We start from the raw sequence: 20,026 nt of genomic DNA on the forward strand, positions 1-20,026 counted from the left end.
TTAAAGAAATTCTTGGGGGTAGGGGGCTCAGAAAGACCTCAAAGTTCCTGAAACAACCCATAAAAGCAATCTGCTTATATTAACTGAATTTTAGTTTCTTAGTAGTTAAAGCAAATATTAAAATTTTACCTCTTTCTATTTTTCATACTTCTCATCACAAACATCTAATATCAGGACAGAGACAATGTGAAAAGTGAGCTGAAAAATCTTAATTTTTTTCTCTCCAGTGATCAGTTGTGTTGCCCCTGGTCCTTGACCTGATGTTTTGGTGGGAAGGAAGTTAGACCTGGGTGAAATAATGAGATTGTGATTCTTATTGTTTCCATGATGTCAAAGAGTCTTAATGGTAGGAAAATAGTGCTCTGCCTTGATGCTCACAGGACCCTACTGCTAAATATTCAGCTCCAGTCTCAAATTATCCAATTTCTTAGACATTCACTTCATCATCAGCTTCAGTGGTAAGAGATTAAATAGTTATTTCAATATTTAGTCATATTCACCTGATCTTGGTACACTGACTGTATCATCTTTAGGATGGGATAGAATAGCTGCCCAATTACAGCTCAAATACTCTCACTTATGAGGAAAGAGTAAACCTTACCCTTAAATATTGGAAGTTGCTAGTGTCAGCCCTCAGACTTTCCAATTAATGCCAAAAGTTCGAAAGGAAGACTTCTGCTGATAGTTTTCTTTTTATAGAACTTTCTTGATTCAATTTGTTACATGACATAAAACATTATGATAGGAACTCTTTAATTTTACAGTAAGTCATGTGATTAAGGTGCTGGTCTATTGCTATAGATAACTAATTCTTAATAACTTTACTAAGCTACCTTTTTCCAGTGCTTACCTATGACTATGATATGTGTCACTTCATTACAAGGAAACCCTCCTGTAGTATTTTGTTTGCATTCCTATGTGTGTGTAACTAGGAAAAGAAAACCATAAAAGCAGTAAATCAGCTAGACGTGAAATACTTGTTAGTATACAGGGAAGTACTTTACAAAATAGGAAAATATTCAGGAAACACAAGGAATAACATGGTTGTAAAAGTTTTTCACTCTAAATGGGTAATCCAAAACACTACATATCTCTAATTTTAAAGGTGCCATCTTTACTTCCTGGGTAATATCTCTATTTAAAACTTAACTAAATGACAGTGTGTTTCCAAATAAAAATTATGTGCTGATATGACATTATCCCCAAATGGATATGACACTAAGATTATCTGTAGAAAATTAGCATTAATTGAAAATAAATCTCTAAGATTAATAATTGAAGTCAGCATATTCTTAAGATATATTTGTTTTTAAGTTTTCAAAATAAGGATGTTTTTATTACAGTACTTTGGAAATTTCTGATGACTGCCCATGAAGATTCTAATGATAAAAGTCATTAGAACAGCCACATGAAATAAATGATTTGAACCTGCCAAAAGGAATAGTTCATTTCGGTTAGGTCTTCTGGATAATAACTATAATGCTAATTGCATAATTAGAGAAATAATAAATTTGGATGGATTGTACATTATCTTCTGTCATCATTTGAGACCATTACTTTATCATTGTTCAAAGACAAAGAGAGCAGAGTTGCCATGGAAATAAAGTTAAAAACAATGAAAAAATATTAATGCTTTTGAAAGCCAACTATCATTTTAATTATAATCTTAAACACTCTTGTTGTAGGGAATCCAACTTTTCCCTTTGTAAGCATCTTCCAAGCATGTCATATGTAGGTTTTCACCATGATTTCAACGTTCATCTACATCTATCACATTATATAAATATATAGGTGTTTCCGGATGTGAAGGACAGGGTGTCAGGTTCAAGTGTGACTAGCTCTTACCACCCCATTAAACTCTGAGAGTGGGATTTAAGTTTTATTTAATCTACCTTTACTAATGCCACTTAATTTAGTAAGACGTATCTGGAGAACATGGATTATTGTACCTCACACTGCTACTTTCAAGTATATATTAGAATAATACTGACAACAACTACAGACAAGAAGTTAAAATTTATCTCAGAAAAGTTCCTTCAAGAACTTTTTAACCAATTAGACTTACTTGTAATTAACCTACTGACGGTTGGAAAAAATTCAAGTGATCTGTGGTACATTTGGTGGCCCAGATTTTAAAATATGCTAAATATCTCCTTTGTTAATATTATTAGCTATTTTCAATTTTCCCTTCTATGGTACAAGGGCAAACTTTTACATGGCTAATATATAACAAATTATGAGTTAGTGGTAAGGAATGAGGTCTTACTTATTTTTATTTTTTTTGGTTGTTTTTGAATGTCGCTATTTAATTTGCTCCTATTCCTTCAGAGGAATGAGAATCTCAAAACATTGGTGGATATCATGCTTAGAATAGTCACAGGTGTCAGAAAAAGTTCTTGAAGAACAAACAGGATGGGCAAATGTCATCTTAAATTCATTGCGACAGAAATACACACCCATATATATATAGTTCGTTGTCTCCTTGTGAGCTGATATACCGGGAACAACTTCACGGTCGTTCCTCCCTTATTTCTTTTACTAAAACTATATTTTATCCTTAAAGAACAGTCCTTCATCCCGTTAGCATCGAAAGGTGGAGTCAGAGCAGTCAGCTGACCTGAGTCGATGGGTGGAGTACAGAAGGCCAGGCCGGTGGGATGAACGTGGTCCAAACTTCCCCCAGGGGCGCGGGGGCACGTCCTGCTCTCCATCCTCTCCTCCAGCACGGTGCCTGCGGGGCCGACGTGGTTAACTGGATGCACTAAAAAATAAACATTTGCCTCTTGGAAGCTCATAAAAGTGTACTAGAAAAGGGTCTCTGCCATCGGAGCCACACGCCTGCAGCCATGGACTTGTTGAACCGGGCGGGACAGGGCACCCTCCAGGGAGCAGCGGGTCCCTGGGAAGAAACAGCCAGGTCTCACCGTTGAGCATCCTACCGTCCAAAGGGAAAGGCAACGGATTAGGAGTCCTTGTCGCTGTCGGCCCCTCCGTACAGGTCTGCGAGCTTCTTGAAGCGAGGGCCCCAGTCACTAAGGTAATCGTAGTCCTGGTCTCCATCCGTGGTCACCGACTCCAGCGAGCTCAGGGAGTCGGCCACCGAGCCGGTGCCCTCGTAGGCGTAGGTGGCCAGGGAGTCGTAGGGCGGGGCCGTGGGGTCCGTGTCATTTTCCTTCAGCCTTTGGTTAATGAAATCGCGGACGTCGGTGTTGTCCCGGGCGGCCGGAGTCCGTCGGGGTAGGAAAAGGGCTTCGGGCACAATGTCCCGGCGCAATTTGCTGTCCTCGATGGCCTCGGGGTTCCGCAGGGTGCCGATGTCAAAGGCCTGGGTGTCCTCCTCGCCGCCCCCCTCGTCGTTGTAACTGACAACATTGTCCCTGATGTCCTCTTTGGAAATGATCAGAGGCTCCTTTTTCCGCTGCCGCCGCAGAGCTGCGAACAGCGCCACGGTCACTGGAAGCAGAAACAAAACAGCAAGGGAAGGGGGGGTTAATGTGCCACCCGGTGCCAGCCCGGAGGGAAGCCCGGGCGCCCAGGGCAAGTTTTAAAAGTCCTCTAGGCAAGTGCAGCCTCAACCTTTACCTCTTTAAGCGCGCATCTGCCTTCGTGCAGGATCAAAGCAGGGCCCCAGAGACACGGAGGAAATATTTGAAAGAAGGGCACCATTTCAGCAGAGGCTAAAACATTGCCAGGTTCTGTCAGTAGGTCCTTTTTTGCTTTGAAATAACGGACTGGTTTCAAGGGAAGGGAATAGAGAAGATGCTAATAGACAGAGAAAGCTCAGCCGGAGTGAGAGTCGGGCAGGGAGAGTGCAAATTATGCTGAACCCCGAAACGCTCCGAGTCTGCTTAAAAGCACGAGGCTGGCACCTTCCCTGCGTGCGGAAGGGCTTGCAGAACTCCACATCCAAAATAACTTTTGCACTGTGCTTTCTTTTTTGTTTTCTTGAGAAGAGTGTAAAATTAGTTTCAAACCCAAAGTAGAGATGTGACTATTTGCATACCTCTCCCACATCTGAGGCAACATTACAGATAATACCTGGAGAGACCCAGATACAATTCCGAAAGCCACTTTGGATTTCAGCCCATTTGAAGGGGTCAGGTCATACACATGCCAGATTATTTCTGTTCAAGCTAAACAAAATGCACACATTTAAGTGTGGATGAAAAAGAAAATCTTTCAAAGATTCATGTTCTGCAAGCTTATTGCCTGGATATTCAGTCTTTTGATTTTTTCCCCTCCTAAGTCAAATTAGAGATGAAGGAAGAGTTGTGTTTAAATAGCTCCTGATGTTTCTTCCCAGCTGGCTGGCTAGAACACAGCTGGCTACCTGTAGAGACGCACATCTGCGAATGGACATCTGGGTGGGAAAATAAAAACATAGCAACAGCACAGAGAGACAACAGCTACCCAGGGAAGAACATGCCTCGTTAAACTGGGTTTGTGCAGGGGACTTTATTACAGGAAGTACCAGTAACATCTCTTTATTCTGTCATCCATAACATGGTCCCATTTTTAAATAAGCCATGAAAATTGAATTATCGCATTAAGAACACAGACAGCAGTGTGGTGCTTGCCAGAGGGCGGGGGGTGGGGGAAGAAAGGTGTCCTAATATGAGGTGACAGGAGAAGATTTGACTTTGGGTAGTGAGCACATGGTCCTATATGCAGATTTTGTAAATTAGTAATCCACACATGAAACCTATATGTTCATGTTGGCTAATGTCACCCCAATAAAATAAAATAAAAATAAAAGAATGATTGATGAATATTTGTATCTACCTATATAATAATGGATACATGCACACATTGTGTCTATACATTAACATTTTAGATGTTAATAGTATTGATAATTGGTTACCTATTGAGAGAGTTCTATGTATCCAGCACTGGGCTAAGTGCTTTACATACTTATCTCATTTAATTATCATAATAGCCCTACAAAATAGGTACCATCATTATTAATTCCATTTTACATAGAGGAAGTTACATAGAGATGTCACATGTACAAGCAGTTGAAATCCAGGTCAGCCAAACTACAAAGGCCATACTGAACCATGCTTTGACACATGTTTGGATTATAGACCATTTCTCAAGGCTATGCAATTTTGCCTTTTTCAAATGTGTGGTTGTATACATTGTCTTTTGCTGCCAGAGAGTATTCTGATGCCTCATTTGTCATGTCCATTCAGGGTATTTATTTATTCATTCATTCAATAAATATTTATGTAGTGCCTACTCTGTGTCAGGTTCAGGTCTTGGCACTATCAATAAAAAAATTGATCAAGGCCTAATAAGGTGGGCAGGTGGTGGTGGTAGAGGAGACAGAAAAGAAACCATGTGCATAACAAATACGGAAAGTACTAAAAAGGTGATAAGTAGAGTCAGGAGGATGGGAGTGCTTCCATGCATGTTTGAGGGGCTATTTATTTTGGGGGTAGATTGCATCATTGAGAAAGTGACATTCGAGCAAAGACATGAAGAGTTATCCAAGGAGCTCTCTGGTGAAGAGGTTAGAGGTAGAAGGCCCTGGAGAGAGAGTGCCTGGAGTGTTTGAGGAATAGCTAGGAGACCCTGTGGCTGGAGCAGCGGGAACCAGGAGAGGAGAGCAGTAGGGAAGGGCCACCTCATGTGGGGTTGTGGGTGCTTCTGCATGCCTTCACTTTACTTTGGGGTCTGGGTAGGTAGAAATTGCAGGGCTTTGGGCAAAGGGATGCTCACAATCTACCTTTCTATACTGCCTTGCGGTGTGACCAGTGACATGGATTTGCAAAACAGAAGGTTGTGAATAAGAGCAGCCTTTGGGATTAAAGAATAGCATCAAGCTAACTCACTCTCAAAAAATTAAACTCTGATATCCATGGGTTTGTTCCATTATTGAAGGCAGGCATTTATCACTTCCTAATTCTTCCCCAGCTTAAGCTACCTACATCTTTTATTTTAGTCCTATGTGTACCTAAAAGTGCAGCTGTCTAGGAGAGAGAGGGCATATCCAGTCATTCAAAAGCATTTATTCACTGCCTAATTCTCCTACAGCTTCCACTGCCTAGATCTTTTCTTAGTAGCCTGAGGCACATCTGAACAGAATTTCTTGATAGTATAACTGTCAAGAAGAGAGAGCTTTCCAAAGCTAACTTTTATAAATGGAAAACGTGTGATCTAAGCACACAGAGCAAAAAAGTTCTGAGAGAGTAATTGACCAAGGAGGTGCCCTTCCCAGTCCTCTGAGCCTCCCCTTCCCTACTCCCTTTGGGCAGAAGACAGTAATAACATTATTTTGGAGGAGGAGACCTGTGGACAAAATTGTGCTCAAACCCCACCTTATAACTTAGAAAGTAGCAAGGCATTGGGATCAGGTTTACTTAAGGGATTTGACTTGTCTAACTCTGTTTCCTTCTCTGAAAAGAGAAGCAATATCGTAACGCCCAATGTTGTCGTCAGGAATGAGTTAATTTATGTGAATGTTTTGCAAACTCTAAAGGGCCATAGAGACACGAAATGTAGCGGTTGTTTTACTGTCTGTTTGTTTTTGTAAATAAAACAATAGTTGCCACCTGACCCACTTTCTTGACTGCAGATCCCCTCCTATTTGGCTTTCCTTCTCTTATAAACTCTCAGGTTTACTTCCACTTTCTTCCTCTGTCGCTTCACTTCCGGCTCTCTTTCAGCTACAGTGGTCGGCAAACTGTGGCTCGTGAGCCACATGTGGCTCTTTGGCCCCTTGAGTGTGGCTCTTCCACAAAATACCACGTGCGGGCGCGCATGTACAGTGCAATTGAAACTTCGTGGCCCAACTTCGTGGCCCACGTGCAGAAGTCGGTATTTTGTGGAAGAGCCACACTCAAGCGGCCAAAGAGCCGCATGTGGCTCGCGAGCCGCAGTTTACTGATCACTGGACTAGAAGTTACCTTGCATTCCGTAACTTCACAAAGAAAGCAGAGTGCCACGTGGAAGCACAAGGCTCATGGGGACAAGACCTGAGTTTGGAACTTAGTTCTGTCACCTGTTAGCTGTGTGACTGCACATCTTGGAGCCTCAGTTTTCACATTTAAGATGCAATGAATATATTGCCAGATGGGGCAGAGGTTTAAGTGAGAAAAAAAACACATTTGGAAAGTATCTTGCTCAGTGTCTAGCTCATGAAGTGAGCCTAGTTAAAGGTTAAATCCCATTTTTCTTCTTTTTTAATGAGTATAGAATGCTGAAGAGATTAGACAAGATGTGGGAGGCACTGAGGCAAATTAGAAGTAATGAGGAGATAGCGAATTTAGTGGAGGGAAGGGATGGAAACGGAGGGTAAAGGAGGCTGGTCAAGAGGAAGAAAAGGGGAAGGAGAAAGTGGGTAGGTGATGAGGGAAAGGAAGAATCACCTCTAGAGATGAGAATTGCTCTCCTTCCATAGACCATAATAGAGTCCATGGAATTCTACCTGCCCATCCAGCCCTTCTGAAAATAACTTCTTTAAAGAAATAAAAAATTAGAACTATTCTTATTCTTCTCTTCCAAAACAGTTTTTACAGGCTCACCATTAGGAGCACTGATCTGTCTTTGCATCCTGTCGTTTTTATTTATCCTCATATCTTAAAATACTTTCCCCAAAGATTAGATGACAAAGAGAATCACAGCACAGTTCTGTAGCTGAGTTTCGAGGCTTCTGTTATAATTAGCTAAGCTGATCTGGAAGGTGAAGCTCTTGAGCAGAGATCCCTAGGCATTCTCATTCTCTTAGAGAAATGTAGGTCTTACTTTGCTCTTCTCAAAGTCACTGTACTGTCACCCCTCCCCCGCCGCCTCCCGCCACTCTCTCCGGTAACCAGGTTAACTCTAAGTTCTTACTTTTCTTTTCCCATTGTGTAGCAAGCTATACAAATCGAAGTTTTATTTTTGGAAGTGTTGCATTAGCTAATATTTTATTTCTTAGTTCACAACAGTCAAGGTGCTGCTGGATCACTTCGAGCTCAGCTTATGTGCTTAATCTGTTGGTCGGGGGTAAAAAATTTCATTTGAATTATTGTTATACCTTGATGCTTGCTTTTCTTACATTTATATCTTTTAGGTCCCAGGTTTATTTTCTTGGTCACAGAAGTTCTTTATTATCGAGATTCTGAGAAATAATAGATACTATGCATGGCAATTATAGAGCGATGCTAAGAAGGTTGTTATTTAAGTGGGTTTAGGTTTGCTGAGTTAGAGAAAATTTATTTGCTTTTTGTTTTCCTGTATGAGAGAGAAAAAGTCATTGCATTCCTCTTTCCAGTTTCCCATTGATTTTTACACTTGACCTTCATAGAATGGGCCTTCGTCAGATACTCCATGTCAGATGACTTCCATTCTTTAAAATTTAACAATGTTTGTCAGGTTAAATATTAACCAACAAATGAAACGAAGAGGGTATATTTATGCTGCCCTTATATCCCCCGGAGATTCAGTCCCAGTCTGATAGGTAAGAGAATCTTTGGTGCAGTGGTTCCCTAGGTAGGTAAAAACACGGGCAAGTTCCACATCTGCTCATTCCCCAAAGCCATAGTGAAGCAAAAGCTAGTTCATGGTGGAACAACACAGATTCTCAGCATATAACTCTACTCACCTAGATTAGGCTGTATGCCTTAAGTGGGGAGGTGGCTAGAGTGTCACAGTGAGAGAGTGTGCCCCTCAGCATGGGGAGAGAGGATGCAGGGAGAAGCAGTTTACCTAGTAGGATCACGATGCACAGCAGGATGGCCACCAGAGCCCCCGTGCTCAGGCCCGTGGGGTGGACGAGGGCCTCCGCGTGGCAGGACTGCATGTTCCCATGGTGGTCACATGCACAGACCCGGACAGTCACTGTCCCCGTGCTGCTTTGCACTGGGTGGTCATTGTCTGAAATGACCACAGGCAGGAGATAGGTGCTCATCTCGTGTCTATTGTAGCCATTTTTCCGCGTTAAGATTCCCGCTGTGTTGTCTGGAACAGGAAAGCAAATTGGTGAGTGCATGTGGATACCGCCTCATGTGGTGGATCAATTGGGAGGGGAATAGAGGGATGTAGGTACAGGGGTAAGTATAGAGATAGAGAAAGTCACGTGGGCTCATTTACCTTTATTGTCATGGATGGTAAAGTTGGAGCCACTGGCTGCTTCCGGGGCCAAATAGAAGGAGAATTGGTGCCCGCTCTGAGGGTCATCCTTGTCAACAGCTCGGAGAGTCTGAATCAACTGAAACCCAAACCACAGAGCTGTCAGAAAGTTTTGTAACTCAACGTGTTTCCTACAGTGTTGCCGTAAATTGCTCTAGTTTTAATTTAAAAAATGATAGCCTCTATAAAGTTTACAATGAGTCCATTCTATGCAAAGAACTGATGGGCTGGAAATAGCTATAGCTAATCCTGGCAGTGAGGCTGTCCTGTAGGAAGTTAGCAGCAAGCCTAGCCTCCTCCCACTAGATACCAGTAGCACCCTCTTCCTTGTGATGATAGAAAATGTCCCAGACATTGCTAAATGCCCCCGGAGGGACAAAAGTCACCTGGGTGGAGAAACATCAGCTCTAGGGTGATACAAAGCTATACAATATCACAGTGATCTGTGACAACATTGTAAGGTAAGAACATGGAGGCAACCGGTGGCCAGCCCGCTGAGAAATGCAATCTGGGCATATACAAAAGCCATCAACTTGCAAAAAGTTGAAAAGAAAATTGGTACATAAAACACATAACTTCAGCTGCCCACGTTAGCATGCATTTTAAAAGTGCACTTCTATTTTGACAAACTGAAACATAATTTCTATGTCACTGGCAGAAAAGACCTATTTCAGATGGGGACATGTGTAAAGCACTCATGAATGTGTATTACTTGTACAGATGGGCAATGTAAGTGAGGGGAACTATGCAGCATGGAGTTTGTAAAATATGTTCTAGCGATTACTTTCCAATATGTATGGTAATTAAAACTATCTGCTTACCAATAAAGATTTTCCCAATAAAGCTGTGACTAATCTACTTTAATGAAACCTTAAGGCTGATTTGGAATCAGCATCAGACTTTGAGGCTGATGAACTTCCAGTTCTTAAAAAGTGTTTGTTCTCTTATGCAAGTTAAACATTCAGCCTGCTTCTCACCTATAGTATTAACTTTGTTAGCATTCGCTTCATAGATAATTCAAAACTGGCCCTTGGTTCTGTTTATCATCTGAATTATTAGAGGATCTAAATTAACCCAACTAAATTAATTTACTTTCGTATGAAACTCACCTGATCTGCTTTTGCCTTTTCACAGACAAAGGTTTCATAGAATTCAGCAAATTCTGGGGCGTTGTCATTGACATCTAGAACTTTAATATAGAGAGGTACTCGGCTGCTCTGCTTTGGATTATCTGCAACATGCCAAAATGAAAGGAAGAGACATTTATATGTTGGTCACCAGTGCCTTTTAGACAATAGTCACTCACTCCTTCTTCCTCATTCATGCACAGACTCCCCAAGGCTGCTGTGAGTACCAGAGAGCATTCAGTACCAATGTAGTCACAAAAAAGTAGAATTAGATCGTTTGGTACTTCTGGTCCATTAGGTACACCTGAGGGAGATACCTGGGAGACACAGGTACATGTGTTGATGGAGTATAACTGGGTAATAAACATCAGAGTATAGAGAAAAGCCACCCTACAGAGGCCCTTTAGAGCCAGATTTTAAAGGAAGCCAGGGAAGCAGGCAGGTGTGGAAATGTGGACAAGGGGTCATGGCGGGGGCGGGGTGGGGGGGATGAGTGATTGTTATTATCTTAGTTTTTTAGTGTGAGTGCTGAATAAGAGCTGGGCATTGTGCTAAGCACTTGGCTACATTATCTTCCTTAATCCGTGCAAATTTCTGAGACTACTGCCCCCCTTCCATAGGTGAGGAAACGGAGGCACAGAGAGGTCAGGTAATTTGCCCAGAGACAGTAAGGAGTAGAGCTTAGATTCAGATTGGGGTCTGTCTGACTCCAACGCCCAGGCTGTTCATAGTGTACAATAGAGCAGCAAAACACCCTGGTTATCTTCTATGACAATCTCCTGGGTAGTGTAGTAGACAGGTTCCTGGTCTACGAATCAGAAGTCGGAGTCTCTAACCTCAGCTTTCTTCTTTCACTTTGCTCATATGTCTATTTGTTCACTCACTTGATAAATATTTAGGGAGCATCTAATATCGAATTTGTGCCAGCCACTATTTGGAGTGCTGGAACACATGGGGAACCCAACAAAGATCCTGCTTCCTGAAGCTCTATTCTAGTGCGGGTAGCAAACTGTGAACGTATAAAAATATAATGTGTCAGATGGTAAATGCTATGGAGAAATTAAACAGGGAAAAGGAGTTGGAGAGAGATGGATGTGTTACTTTGAATGGAATGACCAGGGATGGCTTCTCTGATGAGATGCCATTTGTACCGACATGAATGAATAAAAGGATTAAACCATGTGAATATTTCTGGCTCTCTGGATAGAGGACATAGCAGGTGCAAAGGCCTTGGAGTAAGAGTAAGTGACCTGGACTTAAGCTCTTGGTTTTGCATAAACAAAGGTAGTTAAGAAGGGCAATTTTTAAGCTCCTTTGTGTCTAACATTTTGCTCTCACTATTCTTCCAGAGTTAGAGCTGCTGAAGGTAAAGTTTTGAAAGGTCTTTATCACTAGTGATTTCAAATATATCGTAGAAACTGTAAATCTTAAAAACAGAACATTTTAGGCACAAAGCTTAAAAAATTCCTGATGTTATAGAAAAATGGTACTTTTTGGTGGGAAATGATTTCATAATTTCAAAGCCTTAAATGTGCCCTATCATTGATATCCACATTAGTCCCTCCACATAAATTCTGAAGAGCAAATACTGCCATAACAAATTTATAATGAGGAGTTTTCATCGCTATCAAAAAACAATGCTTCATTTTACCCATATTGGTTATTTATTTTTCCACTCAATATCCTTCAGCCACTCAAATATCATGTTATGCTGACAAAGAATGCTACTGTAATATACCATTCGATATCACACCAGACACCCAACTGAGTTAAATTTTTTAAAATAAAATTTTTATACAAAGTAAAAAACCAAAAACTAAAAAATATGCCATAATTTAGTAGAAGCCTATTTTTAAACATTTAAGTAATATTTTTCAAGATCATTTTTTTCATGCATTTAGTCCTACACATTGTGTTTACATTGCGCAATGTTCACTGTGTATAATCATTTTATTTGAAGCCTTCCTTTGGCACTGATTTTCTTTGCCTTAAATTTCATAGCAACTGCCATAAAATTCATCCTAAACACTTTATTGTGCTGCTCATTTGGTGTACCATGGGAAAGTTAAAATTTATATCTCTTAATTCTGTAACAATTGAAAAATAGAAAATTAGAGGATAAATATCCAAGAAATTTCCAAACAATGCCTACTTTTTAGAGTGTATTTGATCCCTCCATCCCCCGCGCCCCCCACACACAATGTCTAACCATTTTATGCAGCTCATTTTTTTTTAGCTCCTTCTGAAATATTCTGGCTTATAAGCTTTTTGAAGTTGAATCCAACATGTACCAGTTCAACCCCAGCTGACACAGATGCTTTCCCATTTTATTGTTTCTAAACTGCTGAATTTCCACAGTTGCATTTGTGAATGAACCAACATATGTCTAGAGGAAACATTATTGCAAATCATTTCAGGGCTCTTTCCTTCAATATGTATTGGGCAGGGCATGCTTCACCAGCCCTTGCTGGGACGTTCAGTCAATCGAGGACAGCATGGTACGGGGTTGGACTTACTGATCTCCGTTGCTATCACTGTAATGTTGTGCCATAGCAATGTTTCTCGGTCAAGAAGTTTCGATGTAAAAACGGAACCATTTCCAGAATGAATGTTGAATATTCTGTCCAGATCTGTGTGTCGATCAACAGAATACCTGGAAATGCAGAATAGAATTTATGAAGGCTTTTTTCTTTGTATTCGTTATTCTCACATCCTAAAACTGTTCCCAGAAATCTGTTACATGAAATTTTTTTTCTAACAGTAGCATATATTTGAATATCTATAGCTTAACATTAAGCAAAATATTCTGAAAAATTAGTTGTTGACAACTGAAGTCTTAATAGTAAACCCACTAGATAAGCTGCATGGTTTTGAATATCACCACTGAAGTTTCTTTTTAAAAATATAATTTGGGCCAAGTTTGTATAGTAATTGTTATAACTCAAGTTTTTAGAACCTGAGAACTTTAATGTGTGTGTGTTTGTATGAATAATTGGGATTATTGGCTATTTGTTTAATATTTATTTTATTTTGAAAGTTATGTTAAAAGAAGCAAAAGACGGGTAGTGTGGCTGAGGTTAGTGAGGCAGGCAATGGGGTAGGGGATGCTTTAGGTTTTAAAGAAAAATAACTTCTTTTCTTTAAAAGTAAATACCAAAATGTATATATTTTTTCTTTAATTGGGAGATTTAAAAATTAATAGAAAACCTAAAATGTGTATATTGTTTAGAAAAGATGGCTGCATGCAAAACCTTATTTATTTGTTGTTGTTCTTTCCAAATATTTCCAGTTTATATCCAGGCCATTTACTATCCAGTCCCATTAATTCTAATTATAACCTGATGAGGAACAAGGTAATCAATCCCCCCATGATAGTAGCAGATCATTCTGCTAGGTAGTTCTTTTTTTCTTTCTTTCTAAAACTTTATTGCATTCTGTGATAATTCAATAATTTGTCTTCTAATGCATCTTCAAGTCTGGAAGATTTGAGGGGTAGGAAGGAAGTGTGCATGCATGTAACTTTTCACAATATGGATTCCACAGTGACATTTTATAAGGCTCTTTCATGGAAATAAAAGGTCATTTGTGATGGTTATTGGATGAAAATTATTTTATGTTATTGAAGAGTTAAAGATTTGTGCCTGCATAATGAGATATTAATGTTTGGGGGGAGGATTCTCTAGCAATAGTTGTAGACCTAACATATTGTCTAGCACCCAGCAGTTCAATATATATGGATGCACTTTCCTAATATAAGAATCAATTTTATGCTATAAAAGGAATCAATGGCATATGTACTTATATACCAATATATTTATGTGTATTTCTACCCTTAAATCTATATTTATACATCAAATCCTTATCTCTCAAGGGAGGGCTAGCAGAAGGAAACTTCAAAATTAGCTGTCAGCCAACCTAGTTTGACAATCTCCTTATTTTCACAAAAGATAATATAATGCAGTGAGTAAAAATGGTATTTGGTATAAAAAGAAAAATAGACATAAAAATTCAGCCTGACTTTCCAGAAGACATTATCTCTTCCAGTGAAAAACAAGTTGACCTTGTCAAGGAGGTAAGCGATGCTCGTATTTGTCAGCCTCAGTATTAGCACTTTTAAATTGGTCTCGACATTGACTTGCTAAGGTTTTTCCTCACACAGTTAGAACAAACTCCAAGTGAGAGAATAGTTGTTAAAGTACTTAAAATTATTTGTGTTATAAGGTGAAAGCCACCATTCATTTTCCTTATTAACAACCCTAATGTAAATGGAGTAGCACTCCGTCCATGGAGCTCTCATGTGGCTCCTTTGGGTTGACCACAGTCCAATTCAAGGAGTCTAGATATTCCAGTAGAACGATGAAACAACAGGACTCAAAATTATTCTCTGAAAGTAAGCCAGGCATTTTTGTGTTTTCGATTTGGGACTTGCCACAGGTTTCATGTAAACAAAGGGCTCAAAGGCAATAAAGTTAGAAAATGACTGCCTTAGAGTCTCAAACCCTTATCTGCAACAATATTTTTCCTGCACAGCCAGTGTGATCCTTTTAAAAAGTACTTTTTGGATTAGGTAACGCTTCAACTCAAAGCTCTCCAATGGCTTCTTACCTCAATCAGAATAAAATCCAGCCTTTACTAGGGCTCCAAACCCCTGTAGGACTCCACCAGCCATCCAACCTCCGGTGGCCCCATTCCTGTCACTCTCGGCTTCACTCACACTCTTCCCTCTTCATAGGCCTCCTTGCTATTTCTTCTACGAGGCCAGCATTCAGACCTTACACTTGCTTTTTTCTCTTCTTGGAATGTTCTTCCCCTAGATATCAGCATGGTTCATCCTTTCATTTCATTCAAATATTTACTCAAATTATTTCCTACAAAGGCCAAGCCTGATCACACTATCTAAAATAGTTTCCTGTATACCTGTTGTCTCCATACTGTCTTATTTTACTGCTCACAATTTAGTTTTACCTGACATACGACAATATTTAGCGGTTGCTTATTTCTGTTGCCCTAGTTACAATGTAAGCTCCATGAGATCTGGACTTGGTATCATTCTGTTTCCCTGATGCCTCGAACATGCCTGGCACATGGCAGGTGCCCTGACTAGGATTTATTCGGGGACGCACTGGCAAGACGTCCTCTAGCTTCTCAGTCTGCTTGCTTTCTTTATGGGGAATCATTTACACAGTGATATTCTGGCATAGCACTTTCCTCATGTAGTCAACTAAGCTACTGGGTAAAGGCTGGAGGTTGGTTTACTTCCACGCTTTCATGCTAAGGGTCCAGAATCCGGAAGCATCAATGTCTCAAAGAACAATGAGGCTTTTCTTGAAACATGGTTTACAACTAAGGTGTAAAGGAAGTACAGGGAAAATAGAGCTTACACAGTATAAATTGGACTCAGCTCTATTCATTTCCCCAGGATTTCACAGACATATATCATGAAATGGTTCTCATTCTTATCCACTTCTGCAGAAGAAAAAAAATTATGCATCCAAACAGAGCAGAATTCTGTCTCAAAGTGTTACACAATAGGTCTTCCACACTTGAAAAAACACTTTTACAATGCTTTCTCCACACTACTCTGTAGCAAATGTAAGATCTTAAAAAAAAAAAAAAATCCCAGGCCATTCGGGGGTGTTACCTTATACCACTTCAATGTAGGAGCTCCTTATAGCTCATTTTATGCCCCCCAATTTTGTTTTTAAAGTTATGCTGCTGATAAAATAATATTTATGTTGAGTAAGGAGATGAAAGGTGCTGTTTAGAATAGTTTTTCAAGAAGATACTACTGTCAACTTGGATAAAAAGGATTCATCTTTTCCAACTTGCAGACATAGTTGACTATAAATCCACTGAACCTTATGAAAGATGTATCTCATAAGTGCTCTTACCTGACAGGGTTCCGGGCAGCATCTGGGTCTTGGGCTGTGACCGAGCCTATTGCCGTGTTTATCTGAGCGTCTTCTCTTATTTGCAAGGTGTAGGCTAGTTTGCTAAAGACGGGTGGCTCATCTACATCTTCCACCATAATTCTCACCGTGGCTGAGTCTTTGAATGGACCCAGGTAGAGAAAGCGGGGTTCAACGTGAGGGTTGGAGGCTTCCACTTTGAGGGTGTACACTTTCTTCTTTTCAAAGTCCAGCAGCTTGGGTGGGAGGGAGAGGGAAAGGGACATATTTAAAGCAGCCAAGACACAGAAAGGCAAGATATGAACTATTTTTTGTGTGAAAATCACTGATGAATGAAGGGGATCATATTGCTTAGAGACGTCACCACACAGTGTGATGCTGGGCTAAGGCCATGGGAGTTCACAGGGCTCACAGTCCCGATGAGAGTGGGAGCAGGGTGCAAGGTGCCATGGTCAGGAAAGGGGACCTGGAAGCAGGAGCATGTTAGTCCCCCTTTAAAATAAATCCTTCTATGTGACTAGAGGGAGCCATACCAGGGACAATTTGGTGAATATGTGGTAGATTATTCTAGGTCAGGGGTTGTCACATCTGACTTTAACCAAACACCAAATGAGTGTTTAAAATTTGCCAATATCTGGGCCCCACCCTGGATCATTACACCGCAATGTCTGGGGTGTGGGGTGTGTGCGGAATGGGAATTTATACTATTACACATCTGCCCTAGTGATTCTAATGTGCAGCCAGAATTGAGAACCACAGGCTTGTATCACGATTCCCTATTCCTCATTCAGATAAAATAGGTTAAAAATGGTGGTGGTTTTTTTCTTTTTTCTTGTTGCATGAGGCGATAACATATTCCAAGTGTTATCTTGATAAGGGCATTGGGCTAATTACTTGCCAAAGAAAGTAATGATCAGTGTTGTCAGAGGTCTTTAGGAAAAGCCTCTCTGCTTCTGGAGACACAGTGAACCCGAATGCTTCTTGCTGACTTTTGGTTTTGGATAATAATATGACAAGGCTCACTAGGAACACAATTAATCAAGACGTTCGAGAATGTGATTTAGTCGGCTAGGCAAAATTTCAGTTTGAATCTGATAAGGCACCAGAAAAATTAAAAAGGTTAATGGACACTAATGGGCTTCCTAATTATATTATAGTGTACAACATTGGTCTGAGTGTCACTTAAACATGCTTTATTGTGTTTCCAGTTATTAAGACCCGTACTCCAAAGCTTAAGAAGAAAACATATTCTTGTTATTTACCTTTCCCTATACTTCATTATGCCTGCACATATAACAGTATGCTAAAGGAGAGAGAAGACATTGATGAAAGAGAAATCAGTAAAATAAATAACCAGAATTAATATTATTTTTAGCTTCAAAGCAAAAGGTTATGGGTTTTTATTTTTGTCACACTTCTGTATAGTACTCTGTAGTACTAGAAAAATGATGTGGGGATAAATGGTGAATACATAGGGGACAAACAGGAATTCAGAATATACAAGATTTATTATTGTGTTCCAGAGAGTAGCTAAAGAGCGCATAGGAAATTTGTGTTACTTAATTTACTTTTGTGGTCTTTATATCTCCTCTCAGTCTAATGAAGTTCATTGTTACCATTGCTTGTATTCCTTTTCTTCACAGCATGTGTCAGAAATCAGAGTCCTGCACGTTTTATTCATTTATTTGCTTCCTTGCCTCTTGTCTCCCTATACTAGAAGTTCCATGAGAGCAGAGACCAGCCTGTTAAACGGACCATTAAACCTTATGTATCTAGAACAGTGTCTGCCACTGTTTTTTCACATATTGGTTCATTTCTATTATTTATTTTAGATACTTTTTTGTGTATCATTTATTTAGATTATCTACTTCTTTAGGAGGCCCTTCATAAAATTTATTGAAAGTATAAGTGAATGAATCCATAAGATTATTGAGGACCCCTAAAGGCCAACCAAAGAGATCTCAGTGTACTTAGACTTGGTGTTTTAGAAAACTGATTAGTGAAAGGAAAATCCAGAGGAATGTTCATGTGAGATGCGATTGGCCCCAGTCACTTGGGGCGCAGAGAAACGTAAATGCATTCATTTGTAGGGAATTTACCCAATGGCATTACCTTTTTGACAGTGATAATCCCTTCCTGGGTGTCCTGGTCAGTGATGACATCAAACATGTCCAGCCCCTCCCCCTCGGTGATGCTGTACTGAATCGCAGCATTTTCTCCCACGTCGGCGTCGGTGGCTTTGATCCTGCCAATTGATGTACCCGGTGGAGAAGACTCAGGGGTGGTAAACTGGTATGTACCTATTAATCACCAGAAAAATATAAGTCAGACGCAGACTAAGTGTACGCTATCAGAATAAAAACGAACCCATTTCCCGACAGTTCTTTCAGGCATCACCGTGGGTGCAGGCTGATTGGTGCTTTTCTTAAAATAATGAATGGTGCCCTGTACCTCTCCATCTTTACTTTCATGATGGTTAAGAATATTTCTTTTGTTCCATCCCTGTCTCTTTGCAAATGGAGAACACTTTTGTCGTTCTGTAAATAGGCTCCCAAGTTTACGGTGTGATTGTGAGAAAGACTGAGCTGTTAGGGGTGGCTGCCCATTTCCAAGCCTCCTGTGAATGTAACCCAGCAGAAAGAGTAGAAAAGAATTTAACCTGAACTGCGACTCTAAGCCAATTACTAGGGCTAGGTTTTTTTTTTTTTGTTGTTGTTGTTGTTTTTTTGTTTTTTTAAGAGTTCTTGCTGTCATTGCTAATAATAACCGAAGGTGAAAGTAAATTATAGCAATTTAGAGAATGTATCCTAGCAGACATTTACTCAAACATGGAACTGGTCTAGTCGCAGTTAGGTATACAGATCAATACACTGAGAGAGAAAGCTCTTCATTTTTTTCTTTTGACTAAATTTTTCGTTTAAGTTTTGTTTATATTATTTTTTCTATGCATAGATTTTACCCATTCTTGAATTTATATTCCTAATTCAAAACCCATATTTCATAGACAGGCACTTTGTTTATGTTCTCATGTTGCAAAATTGGTTTAAGGAGACTCGATGTGAATTTCAGTATAGATCTGCTAGGCCAGCATGTACTAAGGCCCCCAAAGTCAAACAAATGTATTCTCTCATCCAATACATTTTGCCAAGCATTCATGCAAATTGTTTTGAAAAAGATGTTGGACTATGACACACCTAGAATATTGTCCTTGAATAATATTAATCCACTAAGTAATGGGCTCATCCTTGGTAAGATGATAACAGTCCACAGTTTTCTCTGGTGTATTCAACTTCCATTTGGGGTGCCTCCTACCCCTTTCTCTATTCTCTCCTCTCTTGCCTCTGTACAGTATTCACTAATGATCACAGGCTATCCAAGGAGAGAGGAGGATGACATAAGGTACTTGTGGCATCAAAGTGCCCATCAGCCCTTTTGTTATCCTTCCCCAGGGTATTTCCATATGGAAAAGGGGTTGTTGGGGTTAAGTTGTTGGTGATCCTGATTTTTTTAAAAAAAGTATTTTATTGATTATTTTTACAGAGAGGAAGAGAGAAGGATAGAGAGTTAGAAACATCAATGAGAGAGAAACATTGATCAGCTTCCTCCTGCACATCTCCTACTGGGGATGTGCCGGCAACCAAGGTACATGCCCTTGACTGGAATTGAACCTGGGACCTTTCAGTCTGCAGGCCGAGGCTCTCTCCACTCAACCAAACCTGTTAGGGTGATCCTGATATTTTTACTTCAGGCTTCTGGGGGATATTTTAGAATTCCTAAAATTTTTCTCTTACTCATTAAATCAGAAATTATTTAGCTACTCTGTTTTTGCATTTAGCTAACTGTGATTAATTAGTGGAGAAAAGTAAAGAAAACAGA

General features: G+C 40.0%; 1 protein-coding gene across 1 annotated transcript in view; it reads right to left on the bottom strand.

Moving 5' to 3' along the window:
* Nucleotides 1–2,066: 2,066 nt before the first annotated feature.
* CDH6 (cadherin 6) overlaps nucleotides 2,067–20,026 on the bottom strand; it is a 46,271-nt gene continuing 28,311 nt past the window's right edge. Inside the window, exons 5-11 of the mRNA XM_006762479.2 lie at nucleotides 18,263–18,450; nucleotides 16,133–16,386; nucleotides 12,758–12,894; nucleotides 10,224–10,345; nucleotides 9,076–9,193; nucleotides 8,692–8,943; nucleotides 2,067–3,453 (exon numbers count right to left, since the gene is read on the bottom strand). Of these exons, the coding sequence (XP_006762542.1) occupies nucleotides 2,963–3,453; nucleotides 8,692–8,943; nucleotides 9,076–9,193; nucleotides 10,224–10,345; nucleotides 12,758–12,894; nucleotides 16,133–16,386; nucleotides 18,263–18,450 (1,562 nt within the window). The 3' untranslated portion in view covers nucleotides 2,067–2,962. The remainder of the gene's footprint in view (nucleotides 3,454–8,691; nucleotides 8,944–9,075; nucleotides 9,194–10,223; nucleotides 10,346–12,757; nucleotides 12,895–16,132; nucleotides 16,387–18,262; nucleotides 18,451–20,026) is intronic.

Source organism: Myotis davidii, unplaced genomic scaffold (assembly GCF_000327345.1).
Source record: "Myotis davidii unplaced genomic scaffold, ASM32734v1 scaffold135, whole genome shotgun sequence".
NCBI lineage: Eukaryota > Metazoa > Chordata > Mammalia > Chiroptera > Vespertilionidae > Myotis > Myotis davidii.